Source organism: Nomascus leucogenys, chromosome X (assembly GCF_006542625.1).
Source record: "Nomascus leucogenys isolate Asia chromosome X, Asia_NLE_v1, whole genome shotgun sequence".
Lineage (NCBI taxonomy): Eukaryota > Metazoa > Chordata > Mammalia > Primates > Hylobatidae > Nomascus > Nomascus leucogenys.
In genome coordinates, this window is record NC_044406.1 from 47,809,938 (window position 1) to 47,836,900 (window position 26,963).

The 26,963-nt window shown below is 39.7% G+C and overlaps 1 protein-coding gene across 1 annotated transcript in view; it reads right to left on the bottom strand.

The window, feature by feature from the left end:
- The window catches only part of MAOA (monoamine oxidase A), an 82,949-nt gene extending 57,769 nt beyond the window's left edge, over nt 1-25,180 (bottom strand). Inside the window, exons 1-2 of the mRNA XM_003271020.4 lie at nt 24,741-25,180; nt 3,711-3,805 (exon numbers count right to left, since the gene is read on the bottom strand). Coding sequence (XP_003271068.1) covers nt 3,711-3,805; nt 24,741-24,813 — 168 coding nt within the window. The 5' untranslated portion in view covers nt 24,814-25,180. The remainder of the gene's footprint in view (nt 1-3,710; nt 3,806-24,740) is intronic.
- Nucleotides 25,181-26,963: the final 1,783 nt, after the last annotated feature.

Genomic DNA, 26,963 nt, shown 5'->3' on the forward strand with positions numbered 1-26,963 from the left:
AAAAAGAGTGAGGCATTTTGCAGAATGTTCCTTTACAAAGTAAGAACATTCTAAATGAGGTGCCTCAAATTCAGCATGAAGACACTAGAAGCGGTAACACTGTATTTTACTATGTTGCACCTCAGTCTTTGGGGTCTTGATTTAGATCTCACTACTCAGCCTTTGAAGAGGCCACAAACATGCAACAATATTGGAAACAAATACACCAACCCTGTGGCAGCCCTGCAGGCATTTCAACTTTATTAATTTGACTCTGAAGAATCATGGATGAATCACATTAGGAAAAACGGAGAAGTTCTGAACTAATGGAAGACGCATCTGAACAGCTTGCCAGGTAATACCAAATTTGACATTCTGGTACTCAGAGATCCATAGTAGCTTTTATGGCATCTCCTCCCAAAATTATCCTAATTGATTATGTTATTAGAAGCAATCTTAAAAATATTTGCCTCAGTTTCTTATTAAATACAATTTTCATGCCTGTTTCCTTTTTTAAAATTTTTAATTTTTTGAGTCAGGCTTTCACTCCTGTCACCCAGACTGGAGTGCAATGGTGCAATCTCGGCTCACTGCAACCTCTGCCTTTCGGGCTCAACTGATTCTCCTACCTCAGCCTCCCAAGTAGCTGTGACTACAGGTGTATGCCACTGCACCTGGCTACTTTTTGTATTTTTAGTAGAGATGGGGTTTCACCATTTTGCCCAGGCTGTTCTCAAACTCCCAAGCTCCAGTGATCCACCTGCCTTGGCCTCCCAAAGTGCTGGGATTACAGGCGTGAGCCACCATGCCCGGCCTCCATGCCTGTTTCTTAAAGCCCTCTTTTTCTCCTCATCATTTGGAGTATAAATGCTAAGTCCTAATTTCTGAGCATTTCAGAGATTCCTTTCTCACATTCCTAAGGGGAGTGTAATATCATGCTGAATAGACAATAACGGTTCCTGTGTGGTGCTGACATATATAAATGACACAGCATGGCAAAGTAATTGGGGCCAATAACACAGATGGGGACAAGTATGTTGGAATTCTCATTTCCCTTATACAAAGAAACTTGTTCTTAACTGAAAATCCACAACATGACTGATGCTCCTGTTTAATAACCAAAAGGTTTTAGAGATAAGAAAAATAGGGCTAAGGGACAACTTAATAACTATCTCCAAAATGAAGGAATGTTTTTCAGAAAATGACAGAAGAATCATATCTAATAAAGGCATACAGGCAGAAGATGCAACTCTTCATTTGTACTATAACACGCTGCCTTCAATTAGAATTTGAAGATGGAAGGGAGTTTCTTCAAGGACATTTAGATAGTATCTTATTACTCAGATGAGAAAACTGAGGTGTAAAGTGCTAATAGGACTTATCCAAGACATCATGTCAAGTCAGTACAGAGGCTAGAATCCCAGTCTCCTCACTCCCAGACCAATAGCTTCCCAGTGGACTACATCTAAGGGAACACTCAGAAAATTTAATCCAGATTGGCATTAATTTAAGGCAAGCAAGCAAACAAATGCCACAGAGTAGCACTTCTATAGTGTTCCCTGGAGATGCTGTCAAAATGCAGATCCAGATTCAGCAGTTCTGAGACAGGGCCTGATATTCTGCATTTCTATCAAAATCCCAGTTGATTCTGGGGCTACTGACCCACAGATGACACTTTGCATAGCAAGGCTGTACAGCACCCTTAGAGCTGAGCAAAGCAGAAATAGGCCTAGATACATCCCGGTATCTAAAAAGGTAGGAAGCAAATGACAGAAGGGTAGCATGGTACAATGTGGCTGAAATCGTGCTATGAAATCCTAATTCAAATGTTGTCTGTAGGCTATTCCAATATCCATTGATATTTCCTCTCCCATGCTTGCTTCTATTATGTAGCCTAGTATTGTGAAATACTTACTTTCCCAGGATCCCTGACAGCTGAGAGTAGCCATGTGACTCAACTCTAGCCAATGAGACTAAAGCAAATGTCTGCTGGGCTCTTTTGGCGAAGGAAAAGCTTAGTTGCAGACAAGGCTAGTGCCACCCTTTCACTCTCCTTTCAGCCTTGAATGAGAACTTGATGCTTAGAATCTCAGCATCCATCTTGTTACCACAAGACAATAAGCCTACATGCAGAGAATATCAGAGCAGGGCTGGATGCGGTGGCTCATGCCTGTTATCCCAGCACTTTGGGAGGCTTCAAGGCCAGTGGATCACCTGAGGTCAGGAGTTCGCAACCATCCTGGCTAACATGGTGGAACCCTGTCTCTACTAAAAATACAAAATTGGCTGGTGTGGTGGGGGGTGCCTGTAATCCCAGCTACTCTGGAGGCTGAGACAGGAGAATCACTTGAACCCGGGAGACGGAGGTTGCAGTGAGCCAAGATCGCACCATTGCACTCCAGCCTGGGCGACAAGAGCAAAACACCGTCTCAAAAGAAAAGAAAAGAAAAGAAAAGGAAAAGAAAAGAAAAGAAAAGAAAAGAAAAGAAAAGAAAAGAAAAGAAACAATATCAAAAAGCAAGAGCACCAGCCTGGACTATCTACCACCAGACTTCTGTGAAATAATCAAATGTTTGCATTGCTTACGCCATTCCGTTATTAGTCTAAAGGAAGCATCTTCTAGTTAGATAGATGCTTCCTCTCTTTCCAGTCACTTCAACAGTCTAGTTTTGTCTTTACTCTCAATCCCTAGTCTTTAACACTCAATTTGTGCACTCTAGCAAAGGGGCTCATTAATTAATGAACTTCTAACTGTCAAATGCGAGGGTTTTTGTTTTGTTTTGTTTTGTTTTGTTTGCCTTCATACCGTGTCAGTTGACTGTTGAGCACCCCTTCCTCTTTCGTCCACTGACTTACCCATTGCTGGTCTAGTCTGGTCCTCCTCTTCTGCCTCTACTACTTCTCTCTGGCTCTTCTCCCTTTCTCCCCCACTTTTATGTGCAAAAACTTTCATCTTTGCCCCTATTTCCTTCCCACTCTTCGTTATCTCCCTACGTACTTTCATTAGTACCCACAGAGTCAACCACCTGCAACCATTCCCTTAACAGTAGTAAATAATAGCATGCATTTTTTCCAGAATGGTGATGTAAGCCCAAGTATAAAAAAAGCAGCGATGTAGCAAGAACTGGGCTTCCTTCTTATATGTAGCCAGACACGACCTGAGGAGTATCTCTGGCAGCAGCATACTTCTTAGAGAACAAGGGCCAAGGGAAAAGTTATGCAAAAATATGCTACATTTGTTCCTGCTTACTGCAGCCACCACATTTCTTTTTTTGTTTGTTTTTGATTTTTTGGGTTTTTGCCACCACATTTCTATTAAGTTGTGTGTCATTGGATAAATAAGGAATCTAAGTGTGTGTGTGTGTGTGTGTGTGTGTATGTGTCTGTGTGTATTGTGGGTGTATAGTCACTTCCAGCACAGCCAAACTATCACCCCATCTGAGACACTACACACTTCATTTACATCTCTAGTATGGAAATTATGACACTGTATTGAAGTTATTTGCTCATGTTTGTTGAATTCACTCCACTGAAAGTCAGAAGCTGTCAGTCTTCAGTGCGTACATGTTAGAGAACGGACGCTTATTTGATGGGAGTACTTTAGGGCTATGGAGGACAAACGGCTTAACTGCATGAACTCTTAAGACCTCCTCTAGCCCTGTGATTTCCAGTGGTGCCACTTGTAGTTTGAGTGAGATATTATATTACATGTAAGTATTAAAATCACTTACCCTTACAGTATATGTTCTTCCTCCAACCCTGTCCCGAGCTTCTAAAACCAAAACACTAACGCCATATTCAGTCAAGAGTTTGGCAGCAGATAGTCCTAAAGGAAAAACAAAAGAGAGCAATATAACATTCAAATGCTTAAAATCCAAGATTTAACCAAGTCTACACATCAAATAAATGCAGGGTATCATATACAATCCAATGATTTTGCTATCTTTCTAATAAATTCTGACCACACTGTGATTAAATGAGACACCAATTTTTACTATCTATAATAAGGGATTCAAAAATAACTAATTTAGTCATCTTGCATTTCAGTTGGTCAACAGAAACAAAATGTAATGGTCTTAAAATATATATATCTTGTTTTCTGGTGATAATCATGTATTTAGAGAATTTTTGAGCCTCTAAGTCAATCCCTATCATTTCCCTCATCCAGAAATCCTGATAGTATTAACAGAAGAGATTATTTTCTTTAAAACTTCCTCTAGCTACACCAGGTCTCAGGATATCTATGCTTTGCTTTTCTCAACTTAAAAATCCTGTATAATCATGTCCTATGATTTATATTTTGATTACATGCTTGCTAGATCTTATTTCCTTCACTAGTTTCTAAGTTACCATAAGGTAGAAACCATGCTTCATACTTTTTTCACTAGCTTAAACAAAGCTGAGAACAGGTTTTCACCTGTAATTAAAAGCCTTCAGGATAGATAAAATATTTTTTAAACCCAACATAGTAATACCAGAAAAATTAAGGAAGTATTGCAGATTAACATTATATCAAGGGTGCATGCTACAAGCATGATTTATCACTGATGTTGACCTTGATCTGATCACCCGGCTAAGGCAGTGTTTGTCAAGTTTTTCCACTAGAGTTATTCTTTTTCCCATCTTAACATACTGTACTCTTTGAAAGAATGGCTATGCATAGCCCACACTGAAGGAGTGGGAAGTATGTTCCAGCTTTTTGAGGATAGAGTATCTATATAAATTATTTGGAATTCTGCACTGGAGATGTGTCTCTTCTCCTCACTTACTGATTTTTTCAATCATTTACTTATTAATATGTCAATATGGACTCGCAGATATTTGTTTTATACTTTGGATTATAATCCAACACTATGTCATTTATTTCGTTGCTCAAATTCTTCCAGCTATGGTTATTAGGAGTTCTGTTAGTTGGCTCCTATGCCCCTTTGACATGCCCCTATCATTTTGTGTGTGTGTTTGAGCACTTCCTTCCTCTCTAGTACTACACAATGCTCCAGACTCATCATATCTTTCTCTGTCACAGCCTTAGAATCAGGCATTTCTTCAATGAGCTTTGGTCCCTTTTACTGGAGAACAGTATTAGAAACCAAGATCTGGGTTCTAGGTGTGCTCATTGCTACTGGGGTGTCATTGCTTCTAAGACCTCTCAGCTCACAAAGAAATATAGGCCAGGCACAGTGGCTCATGCCTGTAATCCCAGCACTTTGGGAGGCCAAAGCAGGTGGATCACGAGGTCAAGAGATCGAGACCATCCTGGCTAAAATGGTGAAACCCCATCTCTACTAAAAATACAAAAAATTAGCTGGGCATGGTGGCGGGTGCCTGTAGTCCCAGCTACTCGGGAGGCTGAGGCAGGAGAATTGCTTGAACCCAGGAGGTGGAGCTTGCAGTGAGCCGAGATTGTGCCACTGCACTCCAGCCTGGGCAACAGAGCAAAACTCCATCTCAAAAAAATATATATATATATAATATATATTATATATATATAATATATATATAATATATATATATAGTGCTATTGTGCATACATTTATTTTTAAATCTGCATTCATTTTTGTACTTCAAATTCTGTCTTAGTTCCTAGTTAACTTTATACTTCTCATTATACTTTTCATAAACTTCTCATTATTACAGAGATAAACATAATACAGGGAGAAAATGCTAGTTATATTAGGGTAGAGGGAAATAAGAATGGCACCAGAGACAAGATTAGTAAAGTGATATGAATAATACCTAAATATGTATACAAGTGGTTGAGGAGAAGAACTATTCTAACTGATTTTAAAACACACGGATTTGATAGTTCATTTCTAATGGTATATCTCCTAAAGATAAAAAGAACTTCACATTTTTTTCAATAATAATTTAGCTAGTCCTAGTATTAGCATTGTTATCCCAAGGCTGTTACATTTGTAGTATGTGATAAAACAAGTGAGTAATCAGGCTTGTGTTGTTGAGAAGCAGGTTTTTTAGCATGGAGATAAAGAAATTCAGATGTAAAAAATGATGAGATGAAGTAGTAAGCCTGTAGTCCTAGATATAAATTGGAATTATAAGTATGATCTCTGGATATACTCTAACTTTAAAAAAATATTTCTTAGTTTTGTACAATGAAAAGGTCTAGAAAAAATAACCTACCCAGTAGCAATGAACACTCCCAACAGTTAGAGTGTTGTTTCTAAAAAATCAATTCTCACTACAATGAACTATGGCTTGTGACCTAGTGAGATCTGAGGCAGGAAATGTACAAGATGAGCCTGAACACTAAATCATACCAGAAAGCAAGAAGGCTGTCAGAGACTACTAGGATTCTGTCAAAAAGACTCAGGAGCCTATCTATATAAACTCCTACTGGCCAAAGATGAAGTAATTTGAGGGTCAAATAAAGATAACAACTACAATGGCTTAAATCCATGAGTTCATAATAATACTAAACAAACACAAAAACTCTCATTTTCCACCTTTGGAAAATGCTAAGGAATCAACTTACCATTTTGAAAAATGGTAAGCAAAAGAAAAAATCTAGTATTCATCCTACCTTTCCTATTTGCGCTGAACCTCAAAACAACCAAATAGCTAATGAGGGGAAGTTTCTCTGTATAAAAGCATGCTAGTTAGTAAGTGAAGACAGAAATAATTCAAATGTCAGCATTTTGCAACCCCTAATGAATTAATGGATCTAGCATAATGATAATCAAGCTGCTAGCACACACAGAAAAACAGATGAGATAAATGTTATCTGCCTCTTGATGGAAGCACACACCATCACCTATGAAGTAGTTTTGTAAGAATGAAGGAAAGGAGAGGGAATGGGAGGGGATAGAGGGGAGGACAGGGGAGAAGGACGGAAGGAACAAATTAAATTCTAATGTGATCAGCCCTCTGTATCTGATACTTAGGGGACAGAGGAACATGTTAAATAATACTACTGGGATGAAATGAACAAAATCCAAATTGTAGGAAATTATACAGGACTACCCTATTTTTTTTTTTTTATTCCCTACTCATGCTCTCCTTTCTCTTTATCCTTCACGGGCTTTTCCCACAATAAATCTCTTAGACAACTAGTTCTATCTTGATGCCTGCTCTCACAGAACCCAGTATTTTACTCATACACAGAATGTCATAGAATACACATAGCCAAATCAAGGATGAGTTTGGGTCTATAAGATCTAAAATATCTTAAAAGATATTAAGTCTAAACCATAATATCCAGCACTGCTATCTGCTAATGCTTGTGTGCAATTTTGAGCTCTTCAAGTACACTACTCTTACATTGCTGATGCCCATCAAAGATTTAAGTATGTAATGAATTTGTGGAATCAGCTCACAAAGAAAGCCATCCCCTGACAGTTAAATAAACTCAAACCAATGTCTGCCAGTCTTGGCGCAATATGTTTTCTGGAACACAGCCAAAGGTTGTGCTGACTAACATAAAAATGGGATGAAGGTGAGATGAAAAATATGTTTATGCATAAATCTTTCTCCTTATGTCTGATTATTTCGTTAGGGTTAAGTTCTAGAAGGGAGATTACTAAGTCGAAAGTGATGAACATTTTTAGGCTCAAAGTAATACTCCATATTTAAAAACAGAGAAACTCGGATGCAAAATTTTTATTTCTTCCCATTCCCTTTCATCAACCTAACTAAAAACCAGTTAGGTAGATAAATATACCCAAGGGCCTACTAGAATTGCTCTGGCAGCTCCTCTTATAAGGAGGAGAAACTGGCTCTCCCCACACTGCCCAAAGGGATGGAGCAGTGGGGAACTTTGAACAACAGTGGTGGGGCCTGTAGCAGTTGTGTGCATAAAGGGACCTCTCAGTAGCATCCTACAGATTCATTTCATATGCCTTTCCTTGTTGCCTCTCACAACCATCCCTTGGAGTAGATTTCATTTTCTCCATATTCCAAGTGCCTGATATGACCACAACAAAGTCTTCTGAAAAGCAAAGGATTTTACTTCTCACACCCTCACTTAGAGTCTTAATAAAATAGAATCTAGTATGTAACTCCAAACAAGTTTTATGAATGGATTTCAGTGCCAACAATAAATAAACACTACTCAAGAAACTAAAAGGGGAGGGGGGAGCAGGGCTGTCTGAGCCAATACAATGACCACACCAGTGACAAAGGTCATTTTGCAGTTTGGCATTTAAGGATATAACTAAATAAAATTTAAAAGCTGGTGAAAGTAGTTGTTTCTACATTGCAGAAAAACAATTAGCCCTATCACAGCAAGGAGAGTTTAAACTCTTAGTTTAAGAAATAAGAAATATGTTTAAAATATTTAAAAAGGATTTCAGAGAAATGGTTTCTAAAAGGTCTTAGAATTTGAAGGGTGAAGGTTTAAGTTATTTAGGAAAATCTACTATATTAAGCATACTTCTAAGATGCTGAATAAATGGGTGCTAATGTTTCAGTTTGCATGTTTACTGGGAAGAAGACCCTGTTAAGGAATTTCCATGATAACTTAAAGGTTAAAATATATACAATATGAAAATAAAAGTATGATGCTGTTAGGAAAATATTTTTGAATGCTTAGTAAGTCAAAGTACAGGCAAACACTTGGAGCTCAGAAATCTTTTGTAATGCAATAACTGTGGCTATCTGCTGATTTGAATGGCAAAACTTAAAGATTATTCCTACTTTAAGATGTAAGTCTTGGATTATAACCAACTCTTTTTTGTACTTGTGTGTCACTCACTATGCATTCTACCCTTCCCTCATCACTACAAAATTCAATGATCAGTTATAGAAAAAAAATGATATCTTAATTGTCAACCCTACAGATTAGTTTAAGGGCTTTTGACCTAATCTTTTGAAATATTTATTGAGCATTTTTTTGTAAATGGGATAAAATTGTTAGAAAAGATTCTTAAGTCTGAAGGCAAGTCACCAAATAAAATGTGGCTACTATAAAGATAGCTTTTGTAATCAAATATTTCTTCACATTTTATTATGAAAAGAGAAAAATCTCATCTTAAATCTTTTATTTCATCTTGTTCCAAAGTAATATAAATTACTAAACAACAATGAAGAGCATTATGCATTACAGCTCTCCCTTTCTTTCATTTTCCATCATTTAATGCCCACATAGAATCTAGTGATAAGAAGCTTGTTTCTCACCACTCCCCACCCACATGATAAGGGAAGGGTTTGATACAGGTATGCCCGTAAATGATTAACAACCAGTCCAGTAGTGGGAAGCGGGGACTGTTTCACAGTATTTAGATTTCTATGGTGTATATGCACCCTCATCATGGGTTTCAAACTACTAGTGTGATTTCAGGCTACTAACATTATTGTCTATTAAATCAGCAAGTGTTTATGCTCATCATTGGGATGTAGGAGATGTGGGGCCATCTTGGTAAAAGACCATTGGGCCAAACTCTCAAGTATCCTAGTGTCAAAAATTTGTGATTCTCTCACCCATGTTTTTGAGAGAAGAGGTCTAAGTGAACACTAGCAAAATCTATCGTCCCCTATACTCAGAGTTCTTCCTCTCCCAAACCATGGCAAACAGAGCTCATTAGGAAGAAAAGAGCCCAAGACTCCTGAGTATCCTGTGGTTTTCTATGAGAGTAGAGAGGTCAGAGAAACTATTCACAAAGAGTTTGTTAAGGCCTTATTGTGTGAACAAGGAGATATGATAGATTTCAAAATGCAAAAACTTGAAAACAGGAAGATAGCAGACCATAGCACAAGCAGATCTTTAGTTTGCATTAAGTATTCTAAATCGGGATGATGAGTTTAAAACAATACAATTTGTCTCCTAATTTCTCTCTCCTCAATCATTTGCAATTTACAGAAACAAAAATAAAATAGGTTAATGGATTTATCAGAGAAGTTAAAAAAAAAAGCTAGTCTGCTAAAAGCACACCTTGTTTAAGGGAGTTCAAGGCAATGTGGGTCCTGGTTATTAGATCAAGAGAGCCTGGGTGAGATGTTGTATGCAGCCAGCAGTGGTGTTACCATGGCAACCTCAAACCAAGCTCTAGGTTCTTAAAGCAACTGCCCATAGAAACTGTGTTACCACCAATTCTGCAATGCTTCCAACAACCCAAAATGGTTGCTGTCCCCAGAGAACTGGTATAGGAGATGATTTTACCCACATAGCATACCTTGGGAGTTAATTTGTGCAATGAAGCCTTTGAGGAAATAATCCCTTTGCTTCCCAGGGCATAAATCTCAGGCATACTGTCACTTTGGAACCTAGCTTCCACATTTAGCCCTGCCTTCTCCACCTCTCCCAGGGCCATTTCCTTTATCTTATTTCTTCAAGAATATTCACATTATTCTATCACAGAGAAGTAAGAAATTCCTCAATTTGACTCATGCCACCCTTTTCAGCTACTATGTGATTTCTGCCTTTCTTTCTACAACACGTGATCAGGTGTCTCCATTTCCTAACTTGAATAAACCTGAAAATGTGGTGTACTCCTCATAAAAAATGCCCAGTGACCCCACCATCAATGCAGACAATCAATATAGTCATCTGTCACACTCTGTCCCTGCTGCCCTGATTTATTTTTCTTCTTAGTACACATTACTACCTGGCACTACACACACACACACACACACATTTTTTTGTATGTTATTTAATTAAGCCCACACGAAAATAGGGTCTTTGCTCATTTTTGCTTATTGTTGTATCTCCAGAGCCTAGCATAGTACCTGGTATGCAGTGGACACTCAGGAAATATTTGTTGAAATAATTTATTAATGAATGAATAGAGTTTGTAAAACTTCAGAAACTGCAATTCAAAAACACTCACAAATTCAATGGCATGTATGCCTACTGAAGGCATTCACAGTTTAAAAACAAACAAAACAAAACAAAAATCCCATAATGAATTGGCCAAACAAAACATTCCTGGGGCAGGCTCTGGATTTATTCTCCTAGTATTATGTGGAAGAGCTCCTGCTATAGAGCTAGTGCAATTTGCAATCACATTTTATTATTTACCATGTGATAATCTTAAGAAAGTTTCTTCAGCCTGTTGCCACAGCTATAAAACAGAGATAATAATTGTTCTGCCTTGGTGGGTAATGTGAAGATTAAACAAAGTAACATGTATAATTACTCAGCCCAGTGACTGATGCCTGGTAAATGTACCATTAGTATGAGATATCATCATCACCATTATCCTTAAGGTCACTGATGACCTCCTTTTTTCTAAGCCTCATGGTTTTGTCTCAATCCTTAAACTCCTTTATGCTACGGTTGGTATTGTTGATCACATATTTCTCTAAATCTGTGTTTCCCAGAGGGCGATCTGTGGAAAAGTACTTCTTTGAGGATGTACACAGAATTTGTCAACATTGTTCAGTAAGATAAACACATCAACACTGTTCAGTAAGATAAACGCATTCTCAAGTTCATTGTGTTCCAGATTACAATAAAGGTAAAGAATAGGTGCTATGGAGGTCCTTAAGCCAGCTTGCCTGGAGTGATTTAGGAGAGCTTCCAGAGCTTTTGGAGTGATTGACTTGAACACTATGCTTAATGGTGAAACAACAGTAGCATTAAAATCAGAAACAAGGTAGAAATGCCACCATTACCAATTTTATTTAACATTATTTGGCAAGTACTAATCAATGCCATTAGATAAGGGTGAAATGAGGCATAAAAATTAGAGAAGAGAGAAAATTATCATAGTGGATGGATAGTGGAAACTTAGCCTGGAAAATTGATGAGAAGGAATGAATAAATGAATGAAAGAAAAACAAAAAGAAAATTCAAGGAATAAGGTGTCTAGTTTAAAAATTATTATCTTTTTCGAGATGGAGTCTTGCTCTTTTGCCCAGGCCGGAGTGCAGTGGTGCGGTCTCAGCTCACTGCAATCTCTGCCCCCTGATTTAAGTAATTCTCTTGCCTCAGCCTCTCAAGTAGCTGGGATTACAGGTGCACACCACCACACCTGGCTATTTTTTTTTTTTTTTTGTATTTTTGTAGAGATGGGGTTTTACCATGTTGGCCAGGTTGGTCTCGAACTCCTGATCTCATGATCCGCCCGCCTCAGTCTCCCAAAGTGCTGGGATTACAGCTATGAGAACCATGCCCAGCCAAAATTAATATTAAAAGATAAAAATCTACCCTATATACAATGAATTGGAATACGATGGAAAAAAATAAGCTCACTTCTTAGAGCAACATGAACTCAACAAGAGCTCTGAAAAATCAACCTGAAAAATATCTTCAAAATCACCAAAAGACACAATAGAAGATTTGAACAGAAAAATAGTTATTTTTTGATAAAAGGAAATAGTATTATAAAGACCTTAATTCCTCCAAATAAATCTACAAATGTAATGAAATCTCAGTTAAAATATTAGTAACTTTTTCTTTATATTAGAAAGCCTGATTCTAAAGTTCACATGGAAAAATAGCATGGCCAGCTTGCCAGGAAATTCCTGAAAAAGCATTATAACTAGCCCAACTTTTCATTAAAATGTATGACAAAGCTACAGTAAAAAGAGTTGTGCTGGTACAAGATTAGAGAGACAGAGAAATAAGAGCATATGGTATAGAAATAGCCTAAATTATACAAATCAGTAGGTAAATCCTGGTTTAGTCAATAAATTGTGTTGAGACATCTGATTTGGGGAAATTAAAAAAGTAAAGCAGAATCTCTAACTCTTTACTCAGAATAAACTCAGAAGAAAGATTTAAACGCATAACATAAAAACCTTAAAAAAACTAGAATAAAGTAGGGCAGATTTTTCTAAAGTAATATTCTTGGAATAAAGAATGCTTTCTGTGCAAGACACAAAACCCATAAAAATAAAATATTTGCAACATTCAACAAAGAATTCATTTCTTCAAAATATAAAAAGTTCTCACAAATCAATAAGAAAAAATGACCAGACGTGCTTTTAAAATAGGTAAAAAAAAAAAAAAATGTGAACATAAACTTTTACAGAAGAAATGTAAATGCCTTTCAATGAAAAGGTGTTCAATCTCATAACTGGAGAAATATCAAAATAAGGTACCATTTTGGCTTATTGGGTTGAAGAATGAAAATAGTTAAAACATAGTATTGACATGGATGCAGAAAAACAGATTCTGTCTTACACTGTTGGTGGCAAAGTAAAGTGATTCAACCTTGTTGTCATTAGCTATCAAAACTGTAGATGGACCTCCCTTTGATCCAGCAATTACAACCCTAGTAAGCTCTCTTACGTATAAACTTACCTATGTGCTCCAAGAGCTACATACAAGGATGTGGTAGAGGCATTCTTTGAAATACTATACAACTATTAAAAAGAATGAAAGTTCTTTGAAATAAATAAGGTAAAATAAGCAAAGTTGAGATTCCCTGTATATAGTATAGGCCGATTGTAGAATAGCAAAAAAATGTATATACTTCATACTTGCACAGTAAATATCTGAAAGGATACACAATAAACTATCATAGCAGTTATTTTTGGGGTATAGTGCTTGGGGCTGAAGTAGAATGAAGAGTGATCCTTCAATATACACTCACCTGAATGTACTGCATATATATGTTTCCTGTAGAACATCACTGTGTTTGCAAAGAGAAAACTAGCACACACAAACATTAAGAATTTTTTGCTACCCCAAATTATTTTTCTGCTTAAAATGTTTCAAATACAGCCCACAGATATATGAAATGTGGGCTGTCTTCATGAGAAGCATCTAAGGCATGGACAACAATGGACTCTTTCTGCAAGTACATATACTTACCCCTTCACAAGTATCATAAACCTAGCTAAAGTCATTCCTTCATCTATTCACCCATCAAATAATATTGCACTCTTACTGAGTCCCAGGCATCATCCTAGGTGCTGTGATACAGGTGAATATAACTAAGTCCTCATGAAGCTTACATTTTTATGCAGAAGAGAGACAAATAAAGGAATAAATATTAAGTGACTAGGAACTATTAAGGAAATATTAAGTGCTATGAAGATAAACAAAGCAGAGTAAGGGGAGAGTGAGCCATGGAGGTGGGGAGTGCTTTTACACAGGGTCATCAGTGAATGCATCTGAGAGGTGACATTAAAGCAGAGATCTTTTTTTTATTATACTTTAAGTTCTAGGGTACATGTGCACAACGTGCAGGTTTGTTACATATGTATACATGCGCCATGTTGTTGTGCTGCACCCATTAACTCATCATTTACATTAGGTATATCTCCTAATGCTATCCCTCCCTCCGCCCCCCACCCCATGACAGACCCCGGTGTGTGATGTTCCCCTTCCTGTGTCCAAGTGTTCTCATTGTGCAATTCCCACCTATGAGTGAGAACAAAAGCAGAGATCTTAATGAAGAAAGGAAGTAAGCCATGCAAGTATCTGGGGAAGACAGGAAAAAGGCTGATGTGCTCAAAGACCAGTAAGGCTGGCACAGCCAAAGGGAAATTAGTGAGGAGAAGATGAGACTGGAAAAGTAAGAAGAGACTAAGTGACAGAGTGTCTTGTAGACCACAGCAAAACTCTAGGTTTTGGTCTAAGTATGATGTGGGCTACTGGAGGCTTATAAGTAGGGGAGTGATTCACCTTATTTTAACTTTTTAAAAGATCATCCTGGTTTCTGTGAGGAAAGCAGACTGTAATGGGGCAAAAGAGGAAGGAAGTACAGAGACTAGTAAAGAGGCAGATCTCTGGCCAAGAGATCATGGTGGCTTGGACAAAGGCAAAAGACCACAATGGCTTGGGTGGGGATAACTGTGGTTGCAGTTGTTGTGGGCAGCCATGAGATACAGAACATATTTTGAGGCTACAGCCAATAGGATTTGCTGCTGGAATGGTGCATACACCACATGGTGTATGACAAAAAGAGAGGAACCAAGAATGGATTCAAGCTTTTTAACCTGAGCAACTGGTTAAATGGTGGTACCATTTATTAAGTTGGAAACAGCCAGGGGAAGAAGAGTTATAGGGAAATATCAAGTGTCTTGTTTTAGATGCATTAATCTTGAGATGCATAAATGAGCTAAATGTGTGTTATAAAAAAAAAGAAATGTGTTACAAATCTTTACATCCCTAGGATGGAGCCTGCATGTTGCGGCCAAACAAGCCCAAATGCTTGTTGCAATGAATAGAAGAACCACATACCAAGAAAACAAAATCATGCTTATGTGGATGAGGGCAACAGGGAAGTTTCTAATGCTACCTAGAATATATTTATCTCAAGCAACTAAGAAACATTGACAAGGATAGGGTGGCATGTCATTTTTATTGCCCTTGGAGTGTTCAGTCCAAAGGCAATATTTATTCCTTTATGCCTAAGTAAGTCCTTTATTCCTTTATGCCTAAGTAAGTCAGCAGATTCTAAATACTGCTAGCACATTCTCTGATCTTTGAACCAGCATTGTGCTTTTTGGCAGAAGACAACAGAGAATATCAATGTACACACAAACTTGCCCTTGATACATAAAACCATTCCTATCTATCTATCTATCATCTATCTATCTATCTATCTATCTATCTATCTATCTATCTATCTATCTAATCTATACCTATGCCCATCTGTATTTTGTACTTCCTTTCAGATACATAATTCTCTGCTTTTGGAAAGGCCAAATCTTCTAATCCCTTTGATAGGCTAAAAAAGATAGGGCTGTCTCAAGTAATAAACAGATGAAAGCTAACAATTAACTTCAATTTGCCCTGAATTCAACAGACTGGTTGTCTAGACAGTCCTAATTTATTAGATTATTGTTCAGCATTCATCTCCACTTTAGATAAAAGGATCTCACCCAAGTTAGGGAATGCAATTACCCCTTAATTCATTATTCGCCCCATTCTTTCATTGAAACTTAAAATACACCAGGGACACTCCATATTGCTGTCCCTGGACTCTGCACACTAGGATGGGCTGTAGTTCCCTAAATGTTTTATGGAACATGAGTCCTCAAGAAAGATGCTCTGGGGAGAAGTATCAATGTTCATGGAAGTTGAGACACCATATACTGTTTCTCCTTCTGGGAAATGCCTGGTGCACACTGGCATATGGTCCTGAGAAGTCCTGCAGCAAAAAGACCCATTTAACTCAGCATTTATCCACCCTCTGCTTTTTAAAAAAATGTATACCTGAAAACACACTTTAGGAAAGCTTGTTTAATCTCTTATAAGATTGATTGTTCAAATAGCATAATAAACACCCAAAGGCAATGTCCTAGGTGAACAACGCCCAGAGCACAAGCTGAGCATGTTGGAGCAAGGTTTTAGTGTAGCTATGGTGTATACCTGCCTAGTTCTTTCTCTTTATTCCCAAAAGTGACATCTTTCTTCAACTTTGATATGCATCATCGCCTAGGAATTGTACAGAGTACACTGCATGATACATTAAGTTAATTCTCTATTATTCACTGAAGTGGTCTCTGGCCAAAAGAATTCTTACATAACTGCACATTTGGACTCTTGGACTGAACACTCCAAGGGCAATAAAAAGTATGGTCAAATATCAACTCATATTGCCTCATTTTTGAGGCAATCAGATTTCATCAGATTTTCGAAGAGGCATTTCATTTTTGAGGCAATATGCCCAAAGCAGAAAAGCAGAGAGCAAACCCCACAAATTTTACCCAAGGCATATAGTGATGCACAATTGACAAATATTTACTGAATGAATGAACAGATACGCACAACCAAGAAAATGGTCTTCAACTTAGGCCACAGCTCCAAGCTAACTCATTTAATCTGGAAACGGTCACCTTAAGGGTCATCTTCATTACATTTCAGAATTTATCCAAAATCTATGACACTTCTGTCGAGTAGGACTTCCTCCATGAAATCCTTTCCTTGTCACTTCCTCCAGGTGGAATTAACTCCTCCCTCCTCTGTGCTGACATTGGACCTCTGAACCAACTTTGAAGAGCATTTCAGGCTCATCTCTGTAACCCCTGTGACACAGAGGTTACATAGAGTCTATGCCTCACACAAGTCACTGAATAGACGATGGGCTAATGATACTTTAAATAAACAATCTTTGAAAACTACTAAAAGAAATCATCTCAACCACCACAGCCTTCCATTTCCTTCACCAATGTTTTCTCCCAAATTCTTTCTTTTCAAAACATGTCAATTTCACTTCTCTAGTTATCGTGGACCTAATATAGCAAATGTAGGTGCCTTTGTTTCCAGCCTGAATGTTTTGACTCTTCATCATGGTCTATTTAAAAATTCATTACTAGTAACTGTCTAATGATGTAATGAATCCTCTGAAATATTTTTCACCACTTTCATGAAGTCTCAGTATCAGCTAAAAATAATTACACTATTAGGACAGTGACACAGAAGAGGTTTCCAGAACATTGGCCTGGTGCGGAGGAGAAAAACATCTATGCGTAAAAATATGCATTTTTTGGTAAAAAGGTCCAATAGCTTTCATCAGATTTTCCAAGAGACATTTGGTCAAAAAGGTCAAGAATCACTGATCCCAACAATCTCTACATATCCTAAATGCACTAGGAATAGACTTTCCAAAAAGGAAATAGATTTGTCGTATGAAAGTCATTTTATCTAATAGGGTGCCCCATATTTTTAAATTTAAATGTTCGGAAAGCAATAACATTCCTTGTGATATCTTATAATATATAAATTACTGTCCAGCAGTAGTCCCTATGCTTTAGAGCATCAACCTTCAAAGTAAAGCAATAATAAGGTTTACTGCAGATCTATGGATGATCTGACAAAGCAAGTCCAGTGAGGTAAGGTACAGAAAGAGCACTGTCCTGGAAGTCAGTATTTTATGCATCCAAGGACAAGTTAGACAGCTAAGAATTTTGTGGCATTTGGTAATTTCCTTGACCCCTCTGAGCCTCTGTTTCAGTCCCTTTGGGCTCTTACAGGCCACCATTCTATAACCCTTGGACATGGTTAATATATAATTACTTCAACTCTTAAATCTTATCATCTGTTTTTTATGTTCTTAACACTCTTACTTAATCAATCGATTAAATACTGTTATTGAGTGTGCTTTGTTTACTTTCACCTAGCAACAACTAGAAAAGGGTTTTTAAACAAAGTCTCAGAGAAGCCATGGGGAAAGTGTGAATGAGCACCTGTGGAGAGACCCAGGCCCTGATTTAAATTTGTGAACAATGTCAGCATGAGAGATAATGCAAACTCTTCCCAGAATAAAGCATAGAAGAAAAAAACGTTGAGGAGGGTCCAAGAAAGAAAGCTAAAGAGACAGATCTTCATGGAAGTGACTAATTACTAAAAATCCATACCAGAAGATATATCACATATAACTTAATCCAACTTCTTGGATGACAAAACCACAGTTCAAAGACTTTAAATTTCCCTAATACACAATGACAGATGGCAACATAACAAGAAATAGATTGTTTGAAGGAAAATACAAATTGCTGGTAAAAATATAAAATATTTGTCATGATAAAGGAGGAGAAACAGTCCCAACAATCAATTTGTCTCAAATGCTCACAACATTTAGAAAATGTTTTGATTCAATTTTTGAAGTTCTAATTACAATGAAAAAAAAAACCTATCATTATGAAATCTATACATCTCACACATACAAGAATATTCCTTAACAACTATTTATCGGGTGTCTACACTTTCTAAATCACAGGGCTGGGCACCCTATATGTAATATAAAACTAGAATACAACCTTAGTCTTTCTGAGTACACTTGCATGCAAATACTGCAAGATTTTTCATAGGTTAAAATATTTCTGTGCCATAACTGCACAAAGATTGTGACCTAATATTCACCAATAATGGTGTTCCATGTTTCTTTTTCTCCATTATTGGTCTCTGTAATGTATGCAATTATGCTATACCTAGATCTATTGTTAAATACATTTTTCACAATAGCTGAGGATTATGTAACAATTCAAATCAATTAGTATTGACTAAATGCTAAAATTTCCCATTTAATGCCAGATAAATCCAAAAGCTCCTTCAACCATGAAGATTTCAAAAAAAAAATCAGAACACAAATAAATGTAATTCGTGTATTCTTTGTTCAGTATTTAAAAAGTTTATGAAGTAAAAACACCCTAGTTTATTTTTTAGAAAAATAAAATATAAAATAGGGGCAGAGAAGTGTCCTAAACAGCACAAAATTAATGCTCAACCCACATTGAACCTCAGAGTATTTAAATAACTAAGACACCAAAAATAAGTGGCATTTCTTAAATGGAAGCTTTTCTTAATCACTGCAAAACCACACAGTACATGCTGCCAAGTTCTGGGTTAAAATGCCTAAAATGGTCCTAGCAGAATAATTTTTACGGGTGATATATTTCAGCAAAAAGGGAAATTGTGGTATGTTGTGGACTCAATTAACGCTGAACATTAGTCATTTCTCTTGCAAAATGGCTTTTCTGTCTCTCAGAAGATAAGAAAAATTCATTCCTGCTGGTTTTATACAGCACTGAATTCTGGGCAGCTAGTGTTCTCAATTCTTTTAGCAGAGCTCAGCTGATGGACAAAAATAGAGAGGAGTTCTATTGCTTAAACACTATTTGGACATGAAGAGGTCTTTCTACATGACACTTGGAATTTAATTGCAAAAAAAAAATGAAGAAACACTTTATTCACCCAGGACAATCCAGCGTTATGACTAAGGCATTTTCACTGTGCTCTCACTAACCATTCACAGCTCACACAGGAACAAAAATCATGGGTAGGCGTGGCACACTGGGGTCATCTCAATAGCCACCAGGATCACATACCTAGAGGCATAGGAGAACTCTCACCATTGAGAAATTAAGCACTGCTCATGTCTGGCTTACACCCTCATGACTGTATCTGTGTTCCTCTAGTCTCTCCTGTATGGTATGTCTTTTTTTCCATCCTCTTATCTCTACCTGTTAAAATTCTACTTATCTCTCAAGATCCCTGCACTTTGTTCAAATTCAAAACATTAATATTTATCTCACTGCATTGATATTTATCTCACTATATTCATATCAATTATTATCTCACTGTATTCATGTCAATTATTCACCCACTTGATTACTTCTTCCAGAAGATAGAAGTACCTTATGTACAGGGATGTTACTTACTCATCATTATATACCTTTTTCTTTCCCCATGATCCCCAGTCACTGCTTAGTACATAGGTAGAGGTTCTTGAAATGCTTAAACAAGACCAGAAGCCAGAGCTACCTCTACTTGTAAAGAGTTGCTTTGAGAGATCGAACATTTCCTGTCCTTAAATGCGTTCAAAGCTATAGCCATCTGGCCCTAATCACTAGCGAGGTGCTGTCAAGAAGATTAAAATCTTAGGTGATTGGACTAGATTGCCTTTTAAAACCCCTTTGACCCAAAGACTCAAATTCCAAACAGACTCATGAAGGAAGTATACATTGTCCCCTGGAGGTGGGCTTTTTTCTTGTTTCCTTTTTTTCTCTACTAAAGAGAGCCATTTCAGAAATTCTCAGTTGAGGGCAGATTTAAAAATCTTCCACTGCTAGTTTTCTGTCATTTATTGTATCTGTGGCAGCTCATGAGTAAGAACTAGCATCTGAATTCAGTGACTGAGCCATTATCCTTAAAATCAAATCATGAAATAAGAGATAGAAAATAAGTGTAAATTGTTTGTTAAGTACAGATTACAAGCTCTACAAGAGGAGAGAAAAATCAATGGGAGCCAGAGTGATCAAGGAAAGGATCTTCAACCAAGTATTGAAGGATAGATAGAATATAAATTTAAGAGAAAAGCACTTCCATGTTAAGAAAGATAAAAGCAGAAAAGGCATGAAGGGACAAAATAAACGTAGTGTAGCCTGAGGAAACGAGGCAGTGAGACTAAAGCTCAAACCCATGTTGGAAAATAGTAGGAAATGCTATTTGTCATGATGGGGGGCGGGATAGGGAGGTGTTTGGGAGGCTGCTAATAGGAGACCATTGAAGGCCCTGAGCAGAGGGGCAAGGTGACGAAAGCAGTGTTTAAGAAAAATCAAGTCTGGGAGAACACTGAATGCAGGACAGACATAAAGGGAGAGCCATTATTGTAAAGGGTGGCCACTGGGAAGGGGGTCATAACCAGGTAGCTTCAGGGGTCAAGAGCTTTTGCAACAACACTGATGTAACTAGAGACCATTAACTTAAGTGAAACAACTCAGAAATAGAAAGTCAAATACCATATGTTCTCACTTATAAGTGGGAGCTAAATAATGTGCCCACACAGACATAGAGGTATGGAATAATAGACATTGGTGACTGGAAGGGTGTGGGGGCAGGAGGAAGGAGGATGATGAGAAATTACCTAACGGGTACAATGTACATTATTCATGTTATGAATACACTAAAAGCCCAGACTTCACCACTACGCAATCTATCCATGTAACAAAATTGCAGTCGTATCCCTTACATTTATACAAAATTTTTTTTAAAAAGAGTCTGTCCTGGCGATGGGGGGAGGGAGGTCATCATAGAGAAAGGAGAAGAGAGATAGCCCCAAAGAAGAGTGAGAAGGATCTGCTAAAAGGGTGCAGAAGATAAAAGAAAAGATTATGTCAAAAATTATAGAAGGGATGGTGGTGCTAAGAACAGAGTCAAGGAACTGAGGAAAAGAAGCTGGATTGGCTAGCACAGTAGCTGTGGTACATGTTGAACCTAAAGTGTTCAATCGTGAAATAGCCAGGAGCAGATAAGCTATGGGACAGGAGTTCAGGGAAAGAAGAGGATTCAAATTAGAGACTTGAGAGTTTTCTACAGATAAGGGACAGCTGAAGTCCTAGAATGAGAAAGAGAGGGAGAGGGTACCAAGAGCCCCAAAGTGATGAACAGTGGAACCTTTCAAAACCAGATGTTTGCAAGAATATGAGCGCAATGAAAGGGATGGAAAAGCAGCAATCAGTATGGGATAAAAATCCAGGATCCAATAGCACCGCAGAAAACATGAAAGGAGTTTCAAAAAGGAATGGGTGATAGATGATGAATGATGGTTAAGGACCAGAGCATTTTAAAGATATCACTAGACCAACAAATCAGCAGGGTTATTTCCCCTCTCAACTATTAACATACTATATATAATTATTTAATTGGTGGTTAGGCGGATAAAAAGGGTTTGTGGTTGTAAGACATAGTCTATTTTATGTTTTATAATGACAAAAAAGGAGATACATCAAGATGCTGCTATTCTCTGTGTAGAGAGAGTTATTAAAAAAATAATGTTGCTAATATGGATCAATTTTGAATAATGTCACTTAGAATATGTACTATTCTGGGGGCGATATAATAGAAATAACACTTCTGATGCTATGGATTGGTGATGTATTATGAATGTGTGGGTAACCTATCAAAGTGTGAAAGTCCTAACAAAAATTATAAAGAACATCCAAAGGCATATAAAACTGCCACAGGGACTATTAAGTAATTCATGGGATACTGCCAAGCACACACAAAAATGGTATGTTTCTGAATTCACAAGAATGCTTGGGAAGTGATGCTTCTCACCGGCTCATGAAACACTCAGTTTATGTCCAGGCTCTAACATGAGCCACACTTGCAACTACTTTCATTTTGGTTGTGAACCATCTGGGAAGGTACCACAGATAGAAAGCAATGTTTCTGGTCAGTTTGAGTATTAAAATCACTCAGATCTGACTGATGGAGATGGCATTAGAGGAAGCCAAGTGCTTTTTCCAGTGTCACTGAAGCTGGCCTCTGGAATAGGGGTGTGAACTACTGTGCAAGAAATGCCCTCTACTTGCCCCAAATGGAAATAAATTAATAATTAAGAGTGACCATGGACAGATTCAGGTTTTGTGGGACCTACAACTTATATAACTTAGGTATCCTCTCTAAGAAATAAGAAAGCAAAATTGCAAATACAGGACTGAGTATGAAACTGGTTATTTATTTAGAATGAGAACCAGAAGATACCTCCAGTTATAAGACCATAAAGCATAAAGTTTATCAGCTACATGGTAATTTCACCTCTGCTAATGACCAAGTATTGAGCATAAAGTATAGAAAAGGAGGAAGAACAGGTAATCAGGCAGAGGAAATATAAAAAAAAATGCTCCTTAAGGAATTCTGGAGACTGAACAAGAAAAAGGCTAAGAATAAAATCCCAGAAAGAACTCTGAATTGCAGAATACAGATGGTATGGAGATGGGAGAGAACCCAGAACCCCTAGTCAATGTATATATAACACATTGTCATCATATTTATTTTCCAGTGATCTACAACCATATTGCTTTTAGGAGGCTTGCCTAGTGGGACCAGATTTTGAGAAACAGCAGCCCACTTCATTGCAGGTACTCAACAAGTGTTTTTTGAATGAATAAATGAATACAGAAATAAATAAAGAGAAACAAGGTGAAATACTCCTTTTTCTTACTCTCCACCAGGAGCTGCTTTCCTCTGATGCTCCAACATACATGTATGTTTTTGCTGGTACTGGCTGGAACTGTCAAAGCAACAGTTCATGCCAATCTCTTCTCTTGGCCTGTTCAGGATAAACAATGTTGGGTACAGATAAAGCTATCTCTATCCAACATTAATTTGTAAGCATGTTCAGAGTCTCCTCGAAAGATTTATATATAAAAATGGCTACTGTGGGGCCACTCTACTTACTCCCTCCCATCATCTTTCTCTTTCTGAATCAGATCCTGCAGGGATAACTCAGAAATTATTAACACCTAGTGGGGGGAGGATAGGTCAGTGTGGTATTCTAGCCAGGGCTGAAAGGCAACAAAATTCCTAATTTTCAAACATTTTACCAATGACGGCAACATAGGTGACAATATATCAATCATGATGAGGCTTCCAGGAAGATATTGGAAAGCCTCATGCACCACTCACTTGGTTAGCCACAAATCCAAGCCAGGACCAGGGGCACCCTGGCCCACCTACTGGCTCATCAGAAGACAAGATTCAGGTGGTGGGAGCTCTTAGTGAAAGGAGGAAGGAGGATACAACAGGGCACTCAGCCCCTGCTTCATAAAGGGATTCCCTTTGGACAATAAATGCCCTAGGCCTTCCTGCAAGTTCATATATATACACAGTTCATACATATATATAAACACAGTTCATATATATATAAACAAAGTTCATACATATATAAACACAGTTCATATATATATATATAAACACAGCTCTAACACACACACACACATACACACACACACAGGAATAGTTTAAGAGCTCACCCCCTCTTTCCCCCCTTTTTTTTTTAACCTTTTCTTAAAGGAGTCTACCTCCTTCCTCTTCACCTACTAAATTTTCTACGGAAAACAGAGAAGAGCAGGGCTGGAATAACACTACTGCTCCCTCAATACTACAGAAATCTGTATCCTGATGTTCTGTTTAGGGCAAAGGATATGAAATCAGTGAGGCAAAGCAGCCACCTCAGGAATTAGTACTGCAGGTCTTAAATGGGAGAAAATCGTTCAGCCACTTACAAGCTAGGTGATTCGACCTCAAGAGAGTTATTGAAACTCCCCAGACCTCAGTTTCTTGGTTTTGCAAAACCGGGATGAATTTAGTTCCCACCTCACAGGACTGTTGAGGACTGAGGAAATCCACGTAAAGTGCTAAATATAACTGCACAGCAAGAGCTAATTAAATATTAGTATTTAATAGTAGTAGTAGTAAAATTATTGTGTCTGCCTCCCCCAGTCACACCACCAGCAAAACTGGCACAACCCCCACTCCCACCTCGCAGGATATGGGGCCAAGCCATGGCTACACTACACTCTCGCATGCATGAGAGACCCCCAAACACCACAAGAGCTACTGTAGGTTCCCCTACCCCTCACTGGCCAGGGTTCCCCAGGCCACCGCTACGGTCCACACTGACCTGAAATGCCACCTCCGATCACGACCACGTCGAACATGTGGCCCGCGATACTCGCCTTCTCTTGATTCTCCATGCTTTGGCTGACACTCTCCTGGGTCGTAGGCACAGGAGTGGGGACGGCAAAGGGTGGGAAGGACCCTTCTACCAACTCCCCCGGGGAGCCCGGGGGCGGAGCCGATCCTTCTTTTGATACCCGGGGGGAGCCGGGCACTGTGGGCGGGGCGAACCCTTTTGCTGATACTCCGGGAGCGCCCAGGGGCGGAGCTGATCTTTCAGCTGATACCCGGGGGGAGCTGGGCACTGAGAGCGGGGCGGACCCTTGTACTGACACTCGGCGAGAGTTATTAGGTTTAGAATGTCCTTGTGTCGGCAGTTGGAAAGGATTTTTGGGTGCAGGAGGTTCTTGTATTGAACTCCGCGGAGTGTCAAGCACTGAGGTCGGGGTAGACGCCTGCCTTGACACTGGGGGGATGTTATGGGGTGCAGGAGGTGCTTGTGGCGACACTGGGGAAATGTTATTGGGTAGAGGTGGTCCTGGTACCAAACCCCAGGGGAAGCTGAACACTGAGGATGCGGCAGACCCTTGTACTGACACTCGGGGGTTGTTACTGGGTGTAGGAGGTGCTTGTATTGACACTTGCGAAAGGTCATTGGGTATAGGAGCTCCCCGTACAAATATCCAAGTGTAGCCGGGCACTGAGGTCAGGATGGAATCCGGGGGCAGGGTCGGTCCTTTTACCGAACCCCGTGGGGTGCTGAACCCTGAGGAGAAGGCAGACCCTTGCAATGACTCTAGGGGGGAGTTTACGGGCGGGGTAGGTCCTGTTACTAATACCCAGGGAATGCCGGTGTCCTGGTTGGAGGCTGTGGCGGCCCCATCGGAGGAGTTCGAGCCGGTGGTACACTTGGGGATCCGACTGCTCGGGCTGTAAGCTCTGAAACCCCGGAGGCCACTCTTGGAGTCGGAGTCAATACTCTCGCTAAGACCGGTAGTGCTGATTCGGGAGTGTATGCTGGAGCTCCAGGAGGCGGCCTCGGCCGTTGAGGACGTGCTCCACTGGGAACTGGCTAGCGCATCCGAGACGGACCGCCACTCAGAACGGACGCTCCATTCGGACGGGCTGTACGAGGTGTCGTCCAAGCTGGAGTCCGGGTTCGGGACCTGGGCAGTTGTGCCCCTGGCTTCGGGCGGGCCCTCTGCCTTGCGCCCGGTGCCGGTGCCAGTGCCGGTACCAGTACTAGTGCCGGTGCCGGTACTGGTGCCAGTACTGGTGCCGGTGCCGCCTGGGGAGGAGGCTGAGGCGTTTGTGCTCATGTTTCTGGAGCACGCTGGGCGCTGGGGGCGGTGTTCTGCTTCCCGCAGCCCTTCTCCACGGTCAGGCTGTTCCCGGTACCCACTCTTGGAGGCCAGCCCCGGGAGCCGGGCCCAGTCAGGGGCGTGGAGATGTGACACTAGGCCGGCCTGGCTCCGCCTTCCCGGCCTGCCTGCCGGCTGGAGCTGGAAGTCCTGCCACTGGGCGTGGCCGGGCGATGCCACTGCAGGCGGGGGGGCGCGGTTGGGAAGTGGATGTGGGTGTAGCCGCGTGGGCTTTCCACCTAGTGCTTTCATTCTTTGGTTTTAACTGAAAGCTATCGGGGCAACAGCGGACTTAAGGAAGCAGATATGTGAAGGAGGCTGAGCTGGACAGGATCGCAGGGTCGCAGGGTGCTGCCCCACTTGGTCTGGCCCCTTTGTGACGTCATGTAGGGCCCGACGAGGTCTGCGCAGCCTCCAGCCCTCACTAGGTTGAGGGCGGAGCTGGGAGGAGCGGGGAGGGGCGGGGCGGGGCGGAGCGGGGAGGAGCGGGGAGGGGCAGGGCGGGGCGGAGCGGGGCGGAGCGGGGAGGGGCGGGGCGGAGCGGGGAGGGGCGGGGCGGGGAGAGGCGAGACGGGACGGGGCGGGGCGAGAACCGTCACTTGCGGGAGACCAGGCAATTATTGGTTCTCTGGGGGGTTTTTCAAGCTGAGGCGCTTAACCCAAATCGAAGCAAGTAGGCAAGAAAAATAACTCACCTATCATGTATTAAGTGGGACTGCATTTTAAAAGCGAAGGTCAAAGGGATGGCTAAGGTGCGGAAACAAATGAAATAAGAAAACATGTGTTTCCCCATTCTACTGAAAAGAGTGCTATTTAGTGCATATATTTTACTGTGCAGCCAGCCTTCTGTTTTCTAGTTTTATCCC